Source organism: Necator americanus, chromosome IV (assembly GCF_031761385.1).
Source record: "Necator americanus strain Aroian chromosome IV, whole genome shotgun sequence".
In the NCBI taxonomy this organism is placed as follows: domain Eukaryota; kingdom Metazoa; phylum Nematoda; class Chromadorea; order Rhabditida; family Ancylostomatidae; genus Necator; species Necator americanus.
In genome coordinates this window covers 36,304,177-36,323,931 of record NC_087374.1, presented here as the reverse complement: position 1 = coordinate 36,323,931, position 19,755 = coordinate 36,304,177, and the positions used below count along the sequence as shown (strand labels likewise).

General features: G+C 38.3%; 3 protein-coding genes across 5 annotated transcripts in view; 2 read left to right on the top strand and 1 right to left on the bottom strand.

Annotated features, from left to right (window-relative positions):
- Positions 1–267: 267 nt before the first annotated feature.
- RB195_003804 (uncharacterized protein) lies at positions 268–11,697 on the top strand (the record flags this gene model as incomplete). Of its 2 annotated transcripts, none has more annotated exons than XM_064201610.1 (4): positions 268–354; positions 446–452; positions 514–615; positions 11,618–11,697. In XM_064201610.1, the coding sequence occupies 4 exons, from the start codon at positions 268–270 to the stop codon at positions 11,695–11,697; spliced, it is 276 nt and encodes a 91-aa protein (XP_064057491.1). The 2 variants fall into 2 exon arrangements, with proteins under 2 accessions (XP_064057491.1, XP_064057492.1); XM_064201611.1 differs by lacking the exon at positions 11,618–11,697 and adding an exon at positions 3,783–3,835.
- RB195_003803 (uncharacterized protein) lies at positions 8,152–14,822 on the top strand (the record flags this gene model as incomplete). The annotated part of the gene is made up of 6 exons (XM_013453543.2): positions 8,152–8,234; positions 11,618–11,810; positions 12,392–12,511; positions 12,638–12,809; positions 13,021–13,112; positions 14,643–14,822. 6 exons carry the CDS (start codon positions 8,152–8,154, stop codon positions 14,820–14,822), a joined length of 840 nt encoding a protein of 279 aa, XP_013308997.2.
- A 1,827-nt stretch (positions 14,823–16,649) lies between these two features.
- RB195_003802 (uncharacterized protein) overlaps positions 16,650–19,755 on the bottom strand; it is a gene marked incomplete at both ends in the record, with an annotated part of 28,938 nt that continues 25,832 nt past the window's right edge. The window contains 2 exons of one of the 2 annotated variants that reach the window (XM_064201608.1): positions 16,650–16,800; positions 17,775–17,908. In XM_064201608.1, coding sequence (XP_064057489.1) covers positions 16,650–16,800; positions 17,775–17,908 — 285 coding nt within the window. Of the gene's footprint in view, positions 16,801–17,774; positions 17,909–19,155; positions 19,165–19,755 lie in introns of those variants that run through there. The other variant, XM_064201609.1, reaches the window with a different exon arrangement.

Here is a 19,755-nt window from a genome sequence, read left to right as displayed (position 1 = left end):
GAAATCAGCACCACCTCAGATTCGTGGGGTGATGCCTTTAACGCGGGCCGATCTTTGATATATCTTAGCGCCGAGAAGGAAGGAATAACGGTTGAAGATTTTTTCCGACAAAGAATTCGTTTTTTCCTCCTTTGTGGATTTTTTGACATACACTTTCTTGCAAAGAAAAAAGTAGTCTGTTGGGTTATTTAATCGTAGATATCATTCCAAGGAAGCTCTGCTTTCTTCCTACGCGTCATAACGTCTTCAAATACACAGAAATTCACTATGGACACGCTTTTCTGCTGGTTTGCTCCCATAATTATTGTTGTGTTATCTTCTTTCTCAGAGCAGATCGTCTCGTTCAACGAGTCCGTCGGGTTCAAGTTGGAAAAGGCCATTTGGCCGAAAACGGAACTTCTGGACTGAGGGGTGAAAGGGGTCTCGGCGTGAATAGGCAGTTCAGGTGAGAGGTAAGGTTTCGCAGGATATGGAATAGCGATGGATGGATTAATTCTGTGCAGGCTCTTACAGAAGACCGAGGAGGTTGGGCAGAGCTATGTTCAAGTACGACTCCCTCGGGAAAGATCCGGGAAATCACGGCAGGCGATAATATCAACCCGGCTATCAACTCAGGTAAGTCATCTCTTTTTTTACTGTCTCCAAAGTACGAGTTTCGCCCGGTTTTGGTTTTTTTTCCGTGGTTCGCTGTATTTTTGTCTAGCGGAGGCTTGCGAACCCATTGGCAACTTGCCAAAAAATGTTGGCAGTTCTTTTCAATCATCACAACTATGCGCAGGTTAGAGAATGACAGTTTAAAAAAAAGTGAAAGAAAAAGATGGAACTTCAACCGCCTATAAGTGAAATGATAACCATACACAAGGATTGTAAGCATTGTGTGTAAAATTATAATTTTTTTCACTAAATGCTATGTTACTGGTGGCAGACTGTATTAGTTCTAATGAAGAACATCAACGTGTAGATTAAAGTGATTAACAATGCACTTCTTCCGGAGAATTTTCTGGAAGAACTGAAGAGAAACTCACTATTTTGGACCTTGTAATAAGCTACGACAGGATAGTAGGTTCTAACGGAGCTGCTTTCTGCGTGGTGAGGTTTATTTACCAGATTTAGTGTTATTCCACTTACAGTTTTCATTCTCGTTTGACTGCGAAAAGCCGTAGCTTTCAACAAATGGATTTTAACTTCTCTCATTGATTATCATTTCCCAAGATGCATGTAACAGTAGCCACGTAATTCATCTCCAGAAAACTAAAAACAAACTTTGATTTTGTTTTTTTCCCCTAACTTGATTTATTTTGCTCTAAATCACTACTTGTGGGCATCAATCGATTCGTAGTGACGAGATCTATCTATAGAGCTTATTTTGAGCTCAAAAAATACTTCCGAAGGAATTTATCTTTTAAATTACAAGCATGTAGCTACAAATTAGCGGACCAGACTCCGAAATAATTGCATCTTGAACATATCTGACATACATACATATCTGACATTTGCAAACATCTTAGAAAAATGAAGCAGTAGGTAAATTTCGTGAAGTAGACGTTGCCGTGAACACTTTGGTATCTCGTTCATATGTATCAGAGAGTTCTAAAATTTTCTGAACCTGGTGGTAATGACACATTTCAAGGTAATTAAAAGAATTGATTTCCAGCTAGAAAAAATTTAGTACGGAATTTGTCAGAGAACTATTCATTTTAGACATCATTTTGATTTTTAAGGTTCTATTTTGAAAAATACATGGCTTTCTTGAGATCACAAATTCACAACTTTGCTGTTCTTCATTACTAATTCGGATTTTTGAGCAGCTGTCAAAGATCTATGCTAAATATTTCCGTCTAGAAACTTGGCACTTTTGATGAAATCTTTCTTTCTCTTGAGATGCAACATCGAAATCAGCAAACTATGAATGTTGAAGGAGGACTTCAGTATGCCAAAGCAGGGGAAAAACCTTACCGTTTTTACAAAGGTCCAATTTCTGTGGTTCTTACCGAATATTTTCATATTTGAAGTAGACAGCCTCGACAGACAAAAAAATTGTCTGTCGAGCAATATCAAACCCAACTGAGTTTGTGAAGTTCGAAATAATTCCACCGTACTTCGGCCACCCAAACGCAGGCATTTATGGCGGCCTCGAAAAAGGTTCCACGGTCATCTCACGCCACAATTAGACGATCTTTCTCGATCTGTTTTGGTGCATCATTGACACAATTATATCTAAAACAAATAGAAATTAACGACACACTCTCAGAATAGTTAATCAGAAGGATCAGAATGGCGTACTTCTAACAGTTTGCGAGAAAATATTTGCGAAAGAGAATTCTTTGCTCTTCAATTTGTTTCCAGCAAAAACTTCAGTTTTATCCACGGAGAATGCGCTCATTAAACTTCGCTTCCAATTCCATGATTATGCAATTTTTTGTGGAATGTAATTGTTAAAGTGTACTTTTAATTTATTTATTTTAATATCGACACAAGATCATACAACTTATTAACATGTAACGAAGATTTTTCTACTAACTTATTATCCCTACAGCACTGTTAAATTTGGAATGTCACCATTTCTAGCCGGTTCTGTTTCATTAATCGAATCATCCGTGCTGCATACAATGCTGTACTTACATTTCAACGCACTACCTTATGTCGTCCTTCATAAGACTTCTAGGAATGAGGATTCTAAAGCTTCTCCTCTTTGTTAAACTTTCTTTAATCCATTGACATAGGCCACCCTTTTCTTCTAAAAAAATCCTGTGAACTTTTCCAACATCTGTAAATGATTGGCTGTACTCTTTTTCTTTTTTTTTGTAATGAATTAATTTGTTTTGATCTATTTTTAATTTATTTTTCTAATGTATTGATATGTTAATCTGAGCACTCTCTTCTCTACTCCAGGATATTTTTTCCCTTGTTTTAGAGGTTTTTTTTTGAGTTACCTATCAAATCCAATAATGGATGGAAATCCCTTGCGATGATTCTATGAGAAGTGGATTTATTTCTCTTCCGTACATCAAAAAAGGACCCCAAATTGTTTCCCTTTCTTGCTTATCTCGTAGCTGATTGTGTCCTGTAGGTGGAATTTGGCCGTGACGCTGGGAGTAGACAACCTGAAAACAGAGAGAACAACAGGAAAGAGTTAACAAATGTAATTAGAGTGTGACCAATGCCACTTGTAGAGGAAACATTAGGTCTTGTTGTTGACAAGATTTGTTTACCTGATTATTATCTGGTTTTCATGCCCATCAACAAAAGAGTGAAACATCCGTATGTATTTTTAGTGAAACTTTCACCGAAAAAGTTTCGTCGAACCACAATGAGAACATGTAAACACCTTGTGGTAATTTGGACATAAAATAAATATTTTGAATAAATCGTTGAATTTCTTCCTTAATGTAACCACTCTAATTCTCTACCTATGGATCGTATTCCAGCTAAAAGAAACTGTTTTTCGATATAGGATCCGTTATTAGTTGTGTGGTGTGGTGTCAGCAACTGTTATAACTGTGCCACTGCTGCAGCAGTACCGTTTCTGATTTTAGTTAAAGGATTTTAGTTAAATTTTCTTAGTTAATTATGGAAACAAACTGTATACTTATACTGTTTTTTTGAGATATTTAACGGTTGAAAATTTCGGATGTAGGTTCATTTTGAGTGGCGACACAATTTCCTCGTCCTGACCACCCACGCATGCATCAGCGGCCTTTTGAATTGAACTGCCGATGCGCATGACCTTGCGTACCTTCATTTTCGTCCCCGTTTTGGTAGTGAATTGTCACATGATTCAGGAATCGGCAATGTTCTCCTTCAAGCTGTGATTGGCACGGAAGTTGGCGATTAACTCGAGACCTCGAAATGTCGCGTGAGTTCACAGAAACTCGTGCGTTATCGTGTTAGAGGAGGGGTCTTATAGTAAGGAAATTCTGATAAGAGCTTAAAATTTCTAAAAAAAAGAGAAGTTGGCACACTCTGGTGTCTTTTGACCGTAGTGTTGATTTTTGTTTTCCTTATCAGACATGCGTCGAGACATTTACAACAGCACTGAGGCAGCTGCTCAAAAACCGTGCCAAAAATCAGGTTTTCCGAATGTTATTGCGAATAACAGTGAAATTGTATCTCTGATCATTCGCTTAAGAGATTGGTACAATAAATAAGGCGCTAAGTACGTAAACTAAGTACGTAAACTAAAATCACTGGGAATAGTCACGATGCCAGAAATTGATAGGTTTAGCAAGTTTTTTTTTTGTTTTATGTGCGCTATTAAAAATTTCGTCTTTGGGGGAAACTCATGTTGGCCCAAGTTGTTACGGAATCACGGATCAAGTCACTCCACCAGGATAGCCGGTCCCGTTTGTTCAAATGGCTTTTAGACTGGTGCTCATAAATCCGAAAGGTAAGAATTAGAATGTCAAATCTCTCAAGAAAATGTTTCTGAATGTGTTTTTCTAAACACCTTTAGCGATTTATTTTGAATCCTCCAGAAACAGAACCACACTTTCAACGTGTTGTTTTTTTTTCTCTTAAGGCGGCATATCTTCTCTAGATTTCTGAGTTCTGCCACATCTGCTCATTGTAATCTCCAAGAATTGTTTGCTCAATTTTCCGAAATAATAAGATAACAAGGTATTCTGTTAGAATTTTCTTTGAACGACATCTCTGATTTTGCTGCCTTGATAAGTGGTTATGCATCTGTGGATTTATGTACTTACAGTCAGAGTTTTCGTTGTTATTCGGTTAAAAAAAAGAAAACTACGTATTGTTGTCACCATGTTGCGTAGCAGTTTTCGATTTATGCGTTCTCGCTCTCTTCTTCTTCGCTTTCCTTGTGTATAAGCCAGGGTCAACGTAAACGTAGTGATATACTAGGTATACGTTCGTATCATACTCTCCCTTCATACTTTCCGGTTATAAGGTACAGAAGTTGTCCAATGAAAGGAATCCTAGAGATCGCATTAATTCACAAAGCTGAACTGGGAGTCTGACTGCTGCTTCATTGCTCCTGTTGAGTTTAAAAGTAAAAGATATCATTAAAAATACAGAATAATTTATTTAAAACGTCTTAATCTCCTTTTATTTGGTTCTTAACTACATATAACTGCATGGGACCTCTCGGATGATGGTGACTATCGTACAAAAACAGCGATAGTGATACCTACATGTATATGTACTCATATGGCTCAGAGTTTAGAGGACGAAATAGTATTTTCTATATTCTTTTCCATTGGATAGATTTTTTTTCTGTAGAACTTCTTTCTGCAGGTGTATTTTTGTTCAGATGGTTTCTATTCGATTTCCCGATTGAATCTCTTTTCCAGTGTCAATTTTGAGAGAGAGAAGAGAGAAAGAGGGTAATAAGTGTATTACGTAGAACTTTTTTATTTTTAATGCCAATATTCAAACTTTCCTAACAAATCACACTGGTTCTGTAGAATAAATATTTTCATTGCTTTTCCGTTAGCGGTCAAAAATCTTGAGATTCTAAAACTCGCCCTTTGTGTAATCCGACATCGGCCATCCGTGGCGTACGTAGTGAAATCGCGGTGATCTTTTGGTCAGAGCGCTTCAAGCGGTTTGAGAAGAAAATGACCTTCGGGTTCATTGGTTTACACTGGCGTACGTGCCCTCTGGATCACCTTGCAGTCCACAGCCATTGTTGAAAGAAGTTCATCCTTATGTGATTTTGTCCAGTTTTGTGAGAACTTTAGTTCTCATTGTAAGATGGGGAATTGGGGACTATGAAGGATACCTGGTTAAGATGAATAGAAATTTATGAAAAACTCAAAGACTCGAGCATCTTACTAACTTTTCCCTTACTTAGTATAATGACTGGAGTTTCTTACCAGAAGGACTTGTCAATCACTCGCCGCCTGAATGTGCAAGAAAGTGTTTTCAAATAAACAAAAAAGTAAATAGGGGATTTGAATCCACAGTTAAGTTTATTTTAGCATCCTTGCATCTTACATCATGCATCTTCTTCGTCATGAAATATCTCCTGATTCTCTTCCAGATTTTGATGATTTGTGGGGAATTTCGATAGGCTATCTCTATGATATGCTCGTATTTTCCAACACGATTGATTGTGTGATTTATCGGCGAGAAATTCTCAATGATCTGCCTATAGAAGTTTGTTTGTTTTCCAGTGCAGGGTCATATCATCGCTCTATTCATTCCCATGTTGTAATGAACGGCTCAGAGTCGCAAAGATATCTGAAAAGTCTCGTTTTTTACACAAAACACAGCAAATCGACCTTCATTTCCGCCAACGTTTACGGATTTTGCACTGAAAACAATTGTTCTTTGAAATGTTTGGTCACTAACCGAATTACACCTTCGAGTAGTGTACTAATTCGTTGTTAGTCGACCGTATTTTGCGGAGAAATTGGGCTGTTCATTAACGTTAACCTAACCTGAAGTGGATATTTCACTGAAAGCGACTACTGAGCGAATGAATGATCCTATTTTAATAGAATTCATCTAAGCATATTCGAATTTGCAGAAGAGATTTGTATCGGTAATTTTTTATTAGGATAGATATATTTCACTGTGGATCAGTAGGTGATCCATCTACTGTTGCTCATCAAAAATTTCGCGAGGTGCAATTGATTCTTTCGTTTTGTGCAGCTCTGCAAACACTTCCTGGAAAATTTCCATTTATGTTTTTTTCCACTGTTCAACAAAAAAATGGCAAGAAATTGGCTTGTTTAGAGTCATGTCGTCTTTGATTCTGCATGTAATTATACATGTCGTCCTTGACACATTTCGTTTTACTGTCTAACGCAATCTTGGTGTTGGTGGTGGTGGGGGTTCTCACTTGGTTTTTTTCTACGACGCTCTTCCTTTTCGCTTATTATTCGTTAAGGATCCTTTCGCCGTTGTATTTCCCAGGTCATACAATCTTTTTAAAATTTCTTACAGTGTTTGAACCCGATGAGTACAGAAATTGCTAACATTTTAATGGCTGTACTTACATATGTACCCACCCATCAGTTAGAACATCATTACAATGCTTTTGTAGATCAATTAAAAGGATTTGCGCTGAACCCGTGGAGTGCTTACATGGAAAGTTTGCACATTTTTTTCCAACAGACTTAAAGGCATCACCCCAAATCTGACGTGATATGTACATATTTCTGATGGTCAAAGACTATACGGAACCGTAGATTGCAGAAACGGATGGGATCCCGTCCATTTCTCCCCAATTGCCGTAAAAAATGGCTCGGAAGATGCGGCTTCCGGGGCGCTAATTTCTACGATTTCGATTGGAGCGCGCCAGCCTTGTGCACGCGTCGCATCTTCCCGGTCGTTTTTTACGGTAATTAGGAAGAAATGGACGGAATCACCTTCTTTCCCACAATCTACGACCTCGTATAGGCATAATCCACCTAAAACCCGCACCACCCCAGATTCCTGGGATGATGCCTTTTAAGCAGTCTCCGCATTTGGCAATCAAGTTTGTAGATTTTTTATTGATTGGCACAAATCGACGATATTTCGCATCAGAAGGTTTTGTAATAGCGTAAGAGATTTGTATAGACTGGAACTTCAATTGAAATAATTGCCTTCTTTGTAGTGCGAAAACATTTCAGGGTAAAAGTGGTTCTACTGTCAATTAGAACTAGTTCAGTTTTCGTGTTTCGTTCTGTGGTGGCATTAATGATTTTTCTACCTTTTTTTTGAAGTTTTCTGGTTATCTTCTTCATTCTATCTCGTTAATTTCTTCAACGTATAGCTCGGAGACTGAAAAGAAGAAAATTCTACTTATTTTTGATGGCGTTCTACAAGAAGAATGCCTAAAATGTTATACATCGTCAGTCCTACCATGCCGTGATACAGGCTTCCACTCCTTCACTTCATATCTGTTATTTTCTGATCGTTGGAACTTCGAGTTTCGAGAAGATGAATTACCGTGCAGCTAAGAAGTTTTAGTTGTCTTCTTGTGGTGTGCTGTGTGCCGTCAACCGGTTGCCTGATTCGTCTGATTCGGTCGGTGTCTTGATTGAGACTGGCTGCTGACACCAGTTGAGTGGTTGGTTGGCGGTGTGTGTGTTCGGGCCGCGCGATTTGTTACAAAACAGGCGGAGCGCTTCGAAGGTCGTTGGAGGCGTTTCTGGAGCCACACGTTCCTATTCAGTGTCGACATCGACCAGAGGAAGTCGTATGATGTCATCAGCAATTTACAACATCTGTACGATCTTGACGATCTCATTAATGGTCACCAATTCAGAAGTATTGATGAACAGGTGAGGGAATTCGCTCGTGTTCCGTTTCTTCGATGCATGCTTTTAATCACCGTTAGCTCGTGAGGAGAACTTAAACTCGTCCTGCCAGCATATGTGACCTCACGGAACGAAAGAAATTCGCCAAATATATCCGTGGTAGTATACCATAATCCTCTGGTCATATAGACATTCCTTTATGTAACTGTGTCCAGAAATGTTCTAAAAAAAGTTCTTCTGTTCGAAAATCATCCGTGACTGTATGGAAAAGAGTTTTCTATAGGTCACAGTTCATCACTCTCTTTTACTTCTTTGAATGTCTGGTTATGTCATTGAAGCTCAATTACTTACTCTCTTCCTGAACCGGAAACAGCAGTCATCAACCAATTGACGCGATTTTGTTGCTGAATGCACGCAGGTCTTACAGGATAGTCTTATACATATAATCTAAATATACACATATATTTAGAGCAGGCAGCAGCGCGATGCTTTTTTGTTTGGTGTTTGTTTATCAGAGTTTTTTCTTCTTCTGAAATCTGCTATTTAACGCTGCAACACGCAGCAGCACTGTTCTTCTAGGAGTTTTGCTTTTCGGCAAAAATAACGACGTTCCTAATGGTAGAATTATTTTGAAATGGGACCAAAAACTTGGTGATAGATTTGTTTTCTAGTTTTCTTTTTTCCCATGCTATCTTTTCTGTTTATATGGGATCCATGGTAAACGTCTATCAGTGTGAATTTCCAATTTGCTATAGGAAAACCACTTGGACCACTTTTTTTTCTGGAATGTAAAACTCTTACACGCTAGAAAGTGCATTTCGGGACCTCATTTAGAGCTTTTTTTCACAGGATCTGTATATTCGTGAAGCTGTTTTTAGTATGTTACAGATAGTTTTAGCATAATTTCTGCATATTCCCTTTTTTCTCTTTTCTGCTGAATGTTAGGAAGATGCTGTCGGGTCCACCTTCGTTCATCCTGACTTCTGCGCTGCGATTCGCTCTGTTCAGATGTTTTTTGCAAATTTATTTTTATATATAAAAACCCAACTGTCCAATCCTGTATAACTCTTAGTCTTTTTTTTTCTAAAAGTGAAGTAACGAATCAGGTAATTTATCACTGTCATCTCTTTATTCTTTTTGTAAAATCACTCGAATATTACCATACCTTTTCTTTTCAGTGCAATAGATCTTCATAATCATCAGTCATATTTCAAAGTTCATACGGCCGTCAGAAGTGCAGACGACAGAATTTACAATGTAGTGGTGACCTGAAATATGGCTAATTTTGTTTTGAAAAGGTTGTTGGACTGTAATTTACTCCATAACGGTGTGTAAGGACGTTGTAATCACGTTCCTGTCGCATACAAGACGGTAATTATCTAGTTGGACGCACTCTGTTGATACTTAGAAAATGTTCAAAATTATTCTTTCGCTCGAGTATTGAACTTCGGAAGAGTTTACTAACTTCAGGAAAAGTTAGCGGTGAAATTTGGTCTTAAACACTTGTTAACTACTTGTTTTTGTAGGGGCTAGGAACGGTTGCGTTAATTTCACCGCTTAAATTAACTTTGATGAAATCAAAGTTCATTTGTCCCTCTTGAACTTTTCCCAGCAGCAAAAATGACGTGAACAAAGTACGTTGAAGGAATAGAAGTTACAGGAACATTCAAGTGAATTTGGGAATCTACAATTCTTCGAAACCTGTTGGATTGGTGCATTTTTGTTGTTTCGTGACAGTTGAAATTGTGTGAATAAAATATGAACACAGCTGCACCTAACTGTAGATATTCTGGGGATTTCTGATCATTGTCACTAAACACCTTCTTCAAACTCTTTTTGATTTTTTTTGGACATTCACATTTGGAGAATATTTACAAAATTCTCTTGAAACTTTCCCGGAAATTACCATGTACCTATAAAATCGAAGTAGCTAAACACTAAAACTAAAGTGATTACGATATTTACGATTTCGATATTTGTGTTAGAATTACAATTCCAAACCCTAGCCGAAATTATAAAACTTACCAATAGTTCAAAGGCTTAGTGACCTTCACGAAAACTCGTTTAATACAGTTTCTCTCCTCATCGAGACAACTATCGCTTAAGCTCAAACGGTTGGCGCCCCATCGTCAAGGTTCCCGTCGACTGTTTGGCTGGTTGAAACTGCGCTGAGCCACAAGACTTTCAAATTCTTAGCGAGTTACTGGTCGGATTAATGCACCACTAAAATAATAAAAATTATCGGACTGTCAGAAACTAAGCAGTCTTTTAAGTGGTCAGAACTTAGAATTTAACTTTCGCTATTAATCTAGATTATTTGTACATGCCCGTAGTTTAATGTTAGCATTCTCGATTAATATTTTACTGGTAAACTGCTTATGTGGGTTGGACCTCTTTTTCTTCCTATATGAATAATGAACTTGACACGAGGTAAATTATGATGTGCTCTCAAGTTAATGAAATATAAAAGTATGATAAAATATGAGGTTCCATCTGAAGAAATGGGTTCCAAAATTCCTTTTATCCCTCCGGGGTCGATAAATTGGTACCAGACTTGTCTGGGAGGATAAAAACACTAACATCGGCTAGCCACCGCAAGTCATTGTATAGGCCAGTTACACGTTCGTAAACCCCAAACGATTCTGAATTGAAGTGAACGTGGGGGCGCATCCCAAACGGATTGATTAACGTCAGAGACCTTATCCTTTATCCTTATTATATATATATATATATATCGTTTAATTATATATGTGATCTCATTTCACTTAAAATACTTACATAATATTACATATACGCTTGTCAATTTTTTAAGCTGTTGTTTACTTTCTTTCGATGTTCATGTTTGTGGAAAAATTGAAGCAAAAAACAGCAAGCAATATGGAAATGGTTGGTTATGGATAGCTTCTTAACTACTTAAAAGCGGAGGTTTTCGTAACCACGTGTAATTGCGCAAAAACTGATCATACATGAATTTTTATTCTTATTTCTGAATTTATTGCTGTTTACTTGATCTTTCTACGGAAAGTAAAAAGTGCAAATTTCTGTTCTTTCTGCGGAAAGTAAAGTAAAGAAAACTCTATCACTTCAACAGGATCCTTGAAATTTGTATTGCTGAGGAATATCCTACAAGTTGCAACCACAGATATGTGTTTTTCCTATTATTTTATTATTTTGTTTTATATTTGTTGTCTGTTATTTTTATTGTTACTGTTTCTTTTATCCCTGACAAGTTAGAACCAATTTATCGGATGAAAGGCTTGGTTGGCACTAGAACGGTTTCGAACCATCGATCGATGGTGCATCCGCAGTATAGCCCCTTACCACCGCGCGACTCCCTCCCTAGAATATAGAATATTGTCAGGATTAATTCCATAGATATCAGAAGAGAACGCCATGGCTCATTTCAGAGAAGGTTGTGGGACTACGAAGGCATGCTTGTTCAAACCGTCTGGTTGCGATCCAAATCTCGACTGTACAATCGGTTTGATCTTCTTCGTGGTGGGACCAAACAAACTACGAGTGGAAATGGTTGCTACCTCACTGATACCGGCTGTTCAACAGCAATACATAGCGATTGCGTTCTCGCATGATCCACAAATGGTGAGCAACAACTGCTTTCTGTACTGATTTTTGTGGGCAAAATTAGGGCAAAATTGATTACTGGAGCGGTGGATTCCAAACAACGCATTGGCGCTGTTTTACGAGCATCAAACACCATCATCCGCTACTTGTACGCGAGACAACGCCCATTACTATATAACTGGATTTATTCTTTACTGAGAATCATTAAGGAACACTTCACTTACTGGTTTGCTTTGAAGCATAGCATTTCATGGAGCAAGATAATTTTGGCGCACAGTACTTTTAAAAATATATACAAGGAAGATCATTTGTGGATTTTAGCAGAATTTATCAGGTTGAAATTCAGTTGTGCGTGTAGATTTAATTTTATAATTTGCGATTCCGCATTCGGAAATTCTTAACCTGTTCTTAGTTTAATGAATCCTGGAAGTTGGCGTTTTCAAACAGCAACTTTTACCACCTTTTTCGGGTTATTTACTTCAATACAATTACATTTCTCATTCCATTTCTCATTTCATTTAGTCGCATTTAACAGCGGCTCAGATTCCTTTACAATCGAAAGCTCGAGCCTCTACAGTAACTCTAACTGTGTAATTCAGGGAGAGGACTTTGTCACTGAATGTGTTATGAGTGACATGGGTCAGTTCGCTGGCTGGGAACCGGAGATTTTCGTCTCATTCAATCATGGAAAATCCAATGACCGCGTTTATTTGAATGATGTGAGTTGTTTTGTTTTTTCTTTAAACTTAGACACCTTTTTTTCTGGATCACAAAGTAACTGGTTCTAGTGAAAACTGTATTTTATGGTAGGGATTAATAAGGCCACCCGAATTTCTGTCCTTCAGGATGAACATCGTACATTGATCTCAAATGTCTCCTCTCAAGTGGTTGACGGTCGCCTCGTGTGTCAGTTCACACAGCAGATCATACCGCAAATCGATAGAAAAAACGGGCTCGTATGGAGTCTCGATAAGAGTTTTTACATCATGGGTGCCACTGGATCTGCTCAGCCAGATGGTACGCGATGTCATATTTATTATATCTACTATTATATCTCTGTATAAGTTACCATGGAACAGATTACATGGATACCTTTGTTTTAACGCTTGGTGTTACGTTATATATCGACCAATTTTCTAAAAAAAAAATAAAACTATGTAGTGATTTTCTGCACTTTTTTAAAATTTAAACATTTCCTCCAGAACAGCTCAAATTCACATATTTTAAGAAGTCAACGCCCATGATATGAACCGTGGATCACACTTTTATCCGATTGTGTCCTCTGCAAAGATCAATCCGTCTCAGCTTAGTGTGATTAAGGTGAGTTATAAACAATGTACTATACTTTGTTTTATTTTAAATCGTTCATAAGTTTAATCTTAGTGATTGAACTTACGAATACGAACGACGTTAATATAAAAGTATTTCGAATAAGAAAAGAATTGTATTACGAAGGTTTGTCGTCATAGAATTAAAGATTTTCTGAGGATTCGTGTAAGATCTTCTGAGAATCCGTGTCTATCCCTTAAATTGAAATATCAAGAGAAGAGTATGACCGTTTCGATGCCCCACTTCTCTCTATGCTCGAGATTTCTATGAATATTTCTTTCTCAAATTGATGGGAGTGTTGTACCGGAAGTTTATAAAAGAGTTATGAAAAGTTTATGAAATTTATTCATATTTTTTGAAGCTGAAGAAAACAGCCTAGCTACTCAGAAGTTTTTTCGCCAAACTATTTATTTTTGGCAACAATCATAGGTTCACATTGTTGGATTTTATATCTAATAATGTCTTTTTAAGGGTGAAATATATAATTTTGCTCCAGTTCATTAATTATTCCAATCCTTAAAGAGCTAAACGTGGCCTACAACAAATGTTTTAGTTTTGCAACTGGATACACGCTACGAACTCTCCTTTCCTTAATAGGCATTGTCATTTACAATATACATATGACAGCTGGTCCTGCTTGGACCAAAATGAAGAGAATTCCACCGATCCACTGAATACGAATATGTTAGAGATTTTAATTGGTTTTGAGAAATAAGCAGGGATCCGTGGAACTTCTCGATCAACATCACCGATCTTTGAGATATGTCATAGAAAAGATTACAGAGGTGTGAAAGTAATTAGCGAAAGCTGGTAAAACTTCGCCACTTGCAAGACCCTTGCACCTGAGAAAATTTAATTCCAAAGGCACATTTGAAGCCAAGGGGCGATGTTGTTTCCATTGATGTTTTCAAAAATTAATTTTGGCCACAGTGCAAAGATTCGGTCAGAAACTGATTTTGAAACAGAAATTACGAGCGGTGTTAGGTGAGTTTTTATTGCATAAAGGGCAAAAGCAGTTCAAAATCGAATCCCGGATCGATTAATACTACAAGGTTAAAATTAGCTATGTAACTGTTAAAGGCATCATTCCACGAATCTGAGGTGGTACGGATTTCAGGTGAAGTATTCGTATACGGGATAGGAGACTATGGTGAGGGGGGAGGGGGGAGGGAAAGGGTGACTCTGTCCATTTCTTCCTAATTGCCGTAAAAGACGGCCCGGAAGATACGGCTTCAGGCGTTCCGGCGCACTGTTTTCTACAAGGAGTTCGACTGGACCGCGCCAGCCTTGTGCTACGCTGCATCTTCCAGGCCGTTTTTTTTTTACGGTAATTGGGAAGAAATGGACGGAATCACCCTCTTCTCCATAGTATCCCATCCCGTATACGAATACTCCACCCGAAATCTGCACCACCTCAGATTCGTGGGGTGATGCCTTTAATACTCTACACCTAGTAGTTTAGAAAATAGTGCGCCGGAACGCCTGAAGCCGTATGTCGTTCCCATTTCACTTTTTTTTCAGTACGATATGCCATTGAACACGAACGTTATAACAAAAGTGAGCGCTCCGGCTGCTACGAAATCTGGACCCACCGTCGCAACTACTTCGTCTCCAACGGGAGCATCAGAAATGGAGAACTCATCTTCCTCTCTAGTTTTTGCCATAATACCTCTCTTAGTTTGTCTTCGACTCCTGTATTGAATAAACAACGCTGTCACTATATGGGAGGGAGGTTATAATGTATGTTAGTTATAGTTGTAGTCTATGAAACATACTTCTTCTCTTTCCTTCTCACTTTTCTATCTCCTCCCTCCCATTTTTTCAATCTCTTCTTTCCCACATTTTTTTGTTGAGTACAAATCACAAACTATTCGGCTTAAAGCGAATTAGATCCGATGTTGAAAAGCCTGACGGGTACTTTTTGTATATACTACATATGTTACGAGAAGCAGGATATGAATGGAAATAAAATTTGGGTTCTGAGTGTTCTGGCTTGCATTTTACACAGTTCTTCCCACACTATCGTGTTTCCAGTCAGTACCACAAGAAGTCAGAACGTCCAGCAAACCCCTGGACTTCAGACTTCTTGTGCTCCCCGCTCCGCTTGTCTTTATTGATCGAAAAACCTATCGCTTTCCGTAAATTTTCGCTGTCTTTTCCTCAACCACACTTTTTTCGTTCTTTTGTTTAAAAGAAATTCAAGCACTGATAAAACTTCCACAATTTCTTTTCTAAAAGCGTAAGTATTACATTGAGAGAATGTTCCAAGTTAATTTTATGATTAGATATTGCTAAAATTTGGAAACATTATTCAAATTGTGGGTCTCTTTGGCTTTCTTTCCCAACAATTGGCACATAATGATGTGTTAACGTCATTCTGAACGTCATCATCGTGCTGACAACCTTATCCTTCGACACCGTGGGACCCGTCTCACTGCTTTCTGGAATTTTGTTTCACATAAATACACGCAGACATACACGTGACATACTAACCCCGCTATTATATAGCATGAATGACTCGTACATGTCATGTAGAAATTGATCTGATGTCCTCGCAAAAAGTATCCTACAAAAATTTTTAAAAAGTGTATTCTGGGAGCTACAAATTGTTTATTCTTGACTCCAAGGCGGGAAGCTTTTGTATGCATCTCTTCGGTTCAATTCAATGGTTCTGGAGTGGGTAAAGTGGGGAGAGATGAATTCTAAGGCATCGAATTGGTGCGACGGCGCAAGAAAGCAGTAAGATGCGAAGAAATGTGACCAAGAGGGTTAGATTGGTGCCCCGGGTCCAATATGCAAGGTGTGGTGGCATAAGTCATCGGATGGTGTCAGATTGATCAGATTGTGTCGGATTGATGCCTCAGAAAATAATGAGGGGGGAGGGACGAGTTTCACAGCGTCAGCTGTGTGTGTTGACGTTAGAAGGCTGTAGCCTAGAGCGGGCGGATTGCTTGCATTTCATTTCATCCAAATTTGGGCCTCAGCCTGTTAACGTTGAGGGTTGGTTAAGCTCAGCGGGTTCGAAAACCTCCAAACTCCAGAGATGTTGAAGATTTGAGTTGAGCAAGATAATTCTGATATCCCATGGCTATAATTTTTCTGCGTGGATCAGTTACACTGCGGAATTAATACTTATAGTTTGTGCCTAAAATCACCGCTATAAATTGTGACAATCTACAGATTTATTATACCTCTCACTGCTGAAGCGGTGAAATTCTTATGGCCTCAGACATGCTTGTGAGAGCATGGAGATTTCTTTCCAATACCATCCAGTAAGACACAAATCTTGAAAAAAAAAGAATTAATCAGTTGATAGTTTATTATATCTAAATATACATACACGGCGTTTTCAATCATGTCAAAATTTATGAGCTACTTTCGTATGTGCAGCATATTGTTGGTCACGCTTTGTTCAGGCAACCACATTGGCAATGTTGTTAAAAGATCAATAAATCAATGACAGTACGATGAGGCTAGTGTTAAGAGGAAAGCACTTTTCTATTGGCGACAGTACAGTGTTAGTAAAATTTAGGCTTGTGATCGTTCAATTATTGAAGTTTCCATGTTGTTGTTCTCTTCCATCGATTTTTCTACCTGAGGTCGTCCTTCGCTGTCGAGAAGCTTGAAATGAACATGGCAGTAGAGACGACCGTCTTTGCTTCGATGAGCTCGTTCGACCCTGGAATCCCAGTAATTGATCGACCCAAAGAAACAGACGGATCAACTACTCAAACAGTTCGTAGACTTTTCGAGGTTTTAACAGCGCTATTCGAAGAGAAAGAGGTGTTGCATTGGCATGATCTTTCAAAACAAAACATAAACACCATGATAAGTTTTCTATTTAAGCCGCTAGTGTTCGTTTTTTTCAAGTCAACGATGTCAAAGAAAAACATTTTTGGCTTGTCCAATCGTTTCTGTTTTGTCCTCAATACATTAGAAAATCTAGTAAAATCTCAAAATTTTTGCCTCTTAGCTGTTTTGGTTAAAAGAGCTCTATAACTGGATATTTAAAGGCAGAAATTATGGAATAAGAGTGAACCACATACATAGGAAATGGATTTGCAACTTAAAAATTCACAAGAGAGTGCTAATTCCAAAAAAATTATAGCCTTACCATAACCTTTAATTTGGGAGAAAGTTCCTTTCTGCACCTGTGAGGTGCTGAAATACTAACTGTGCTCAATAAAGATGGCGTCGATTGAAAATTAGAGACTTCTAAAAGAAAATGGTGTGATCGAAGCATGTCCGAATCCACGAAAGCATCCTGTTATCTGTGAGTTATGCATTACTCTCATCAAAGCTTACAAATATTCAGCACTTACGCTTGGTAAAAAAAAACTTGGTAAATTGGTTCTGAAGACGTATTTAAAAACCATTGTTGTGTAAGAGTACTAACCATATCCCTCGTCGACAAAAAAGTTCAAAAATTGTGAGAACTCATGTTTTAATCTTTGTTGGGGAACATTTGGAATTCGCTTGACGGAGAAATGTTTAACAGTTTCTTATGACAGCAGATTTCATCGCGATATCCCTCTCTTTTCGATTTTCATTATATTTAAGTGTATTGAGTGCGAATGGGAAAGAGGATCGTAATGTATGATAGGAGTATTAAGCAAAATTTCAAATCATGCGAAAATTTGATCAGAAACTCACCGAAGCGCCTGTCGACAAACAGTACATCGGAAACAGTTCACATGATACAGTACGCCAAAACATCCGAATTGCTCGGCTCGGTACACGGTGCTGTCACAGAGTGCACACTTTGGTTGTGGGCGCATCACGAAACGCTAGAAAAACAAGAAGAACTTCATCCTGACCATGCATGTTAAACACTTCAAACCAAAAACTGTTAGGACCAATCAGTGACGTAATTATTATTGGCAACAAGATGGGTAATTTCTCTTCAGGAGAGAGGAGAAGCTCCCATGGTTGAGTAACCTGATCCAGTAAAAAAAAAACCAGTGGTATGCGTGCATTTTGATTTCCGAAAAAGAAAATTGTTGGAAGAGTGTTAGATGAAAATGATTCGACGAATGATTGTCCGAATGTCCTGACTGCAAACGAATTTCCGGCAGAAAAGCGAAATTCTCAGCAATTTCTAATCATTATTTCAGTAATTATCTGATGTCATCGGCCTGTTACACACAAATTTGTTACGTATGATCATCCGCATGACAGCGGGTCGTTTGGAACTGCCTTTTGAATAAACATATGAACGAAACGGAATGCATTCACAATAGTTCTGCAGAATTGAAGTAAATTGTGAAATAAAACGTGAACATGGAACGTTTTTAGCGTAGAAGATGTGTGTTAGAACTCTGATCGGCTTATTAGGACGATCCTATTCTTTTCCTGACTGGAATTCGAACAGTTATGGTGCAAAAATTGGTCATTCACACATTCCCGAATGCACACCATTTCCATTGGGACTAAAACGCGGGACCTGGACGAGTTGCTTGATCCCCGGAGAATGGGATAAAGCCCCGGTGAGCGCGTTGTAAGATGGCCTCAAAACATGCAGTTAAAGCGCTCAGGGGGAAATTATCGATTTTTGTTCGGTTATTGTTGGAATTGAAGAAAAAGTACTAGTACGGTTAGTAGACAATACTCTCAATCGATTAGTAGGTTACTCACGCTCCACCGCACACCTTTCACATGTGTACAGCGAATCACGTTAATAACCTTTATCGCCGACAAAATAAAAAGAAAAAACATTGATAAAATATAAAATGCACGAGCGTTGTCAAATCTACATACAGAAACGACGATTAAACATTCAAAGACGACTCCGTGGACTAGTAAATTTAAGAGAGGACGTGAGAAAAGCGAAGGAGGTAAAACCTTGCTCACACTATTCTCAGAGAAAAAATTTCGTCAAAGAGAGTGGCTAAGAGGAAATGAGTCGTGAAAGTACACGGATCATTCTACACGAACAATCGTAGCAGAGAAGAAGACACAGGTGTTGTGGTGTGGATGGATGGATGGATGGATGGATGAAAAGATGATGCGTAGAAGTGCGAAGTGCTCTGTGTGCTCATTGGTCCTGCAAGGAATCCACTATCGCATGTTATCATATTAAAAATATGCAAAATTAAGGGTTAGGGCATATGTGTAGAACAATAATCACGGTGATACTACTCAAGGAGACTAGTATGAGGTAATTTAATCATTATAATTAGCTCCACGTGTTGGCAGTGACGTTTTTAATATTAGTTTTCATCAAATCTAACGAGGTAACCGAACCACTGTCTGATGCCAGTACTGTAGTAGTATGCAACTCAGTACTAAACCGAAGCATACTGTAGCAGCAAACTGAAATAGTGACGAATCAACTACGCCACTTCCTCTAGGCAATCAATATATCGACAAATCAAGGTGAAATGTTATGAATTTCTCTTGAATTAGTGTATTTCATAGATTTGTGGTAGAATGAGCCACCTACAACAAACTCAACAAAATTTGTCCTTGTAAAATAAATAAAGGACTGAGGCTAAAGGATACAGCTTCGAGCAATCTCTGTGAGGATGCGCCACTGCGTTCGACTTCAATTCTAAATCGTTTGGGGTTCATGAACGTGTGTGCAGCCTTACAATGACATACGAGGGAGGAAAAGAGTCTCCTAGACGAATCTAGT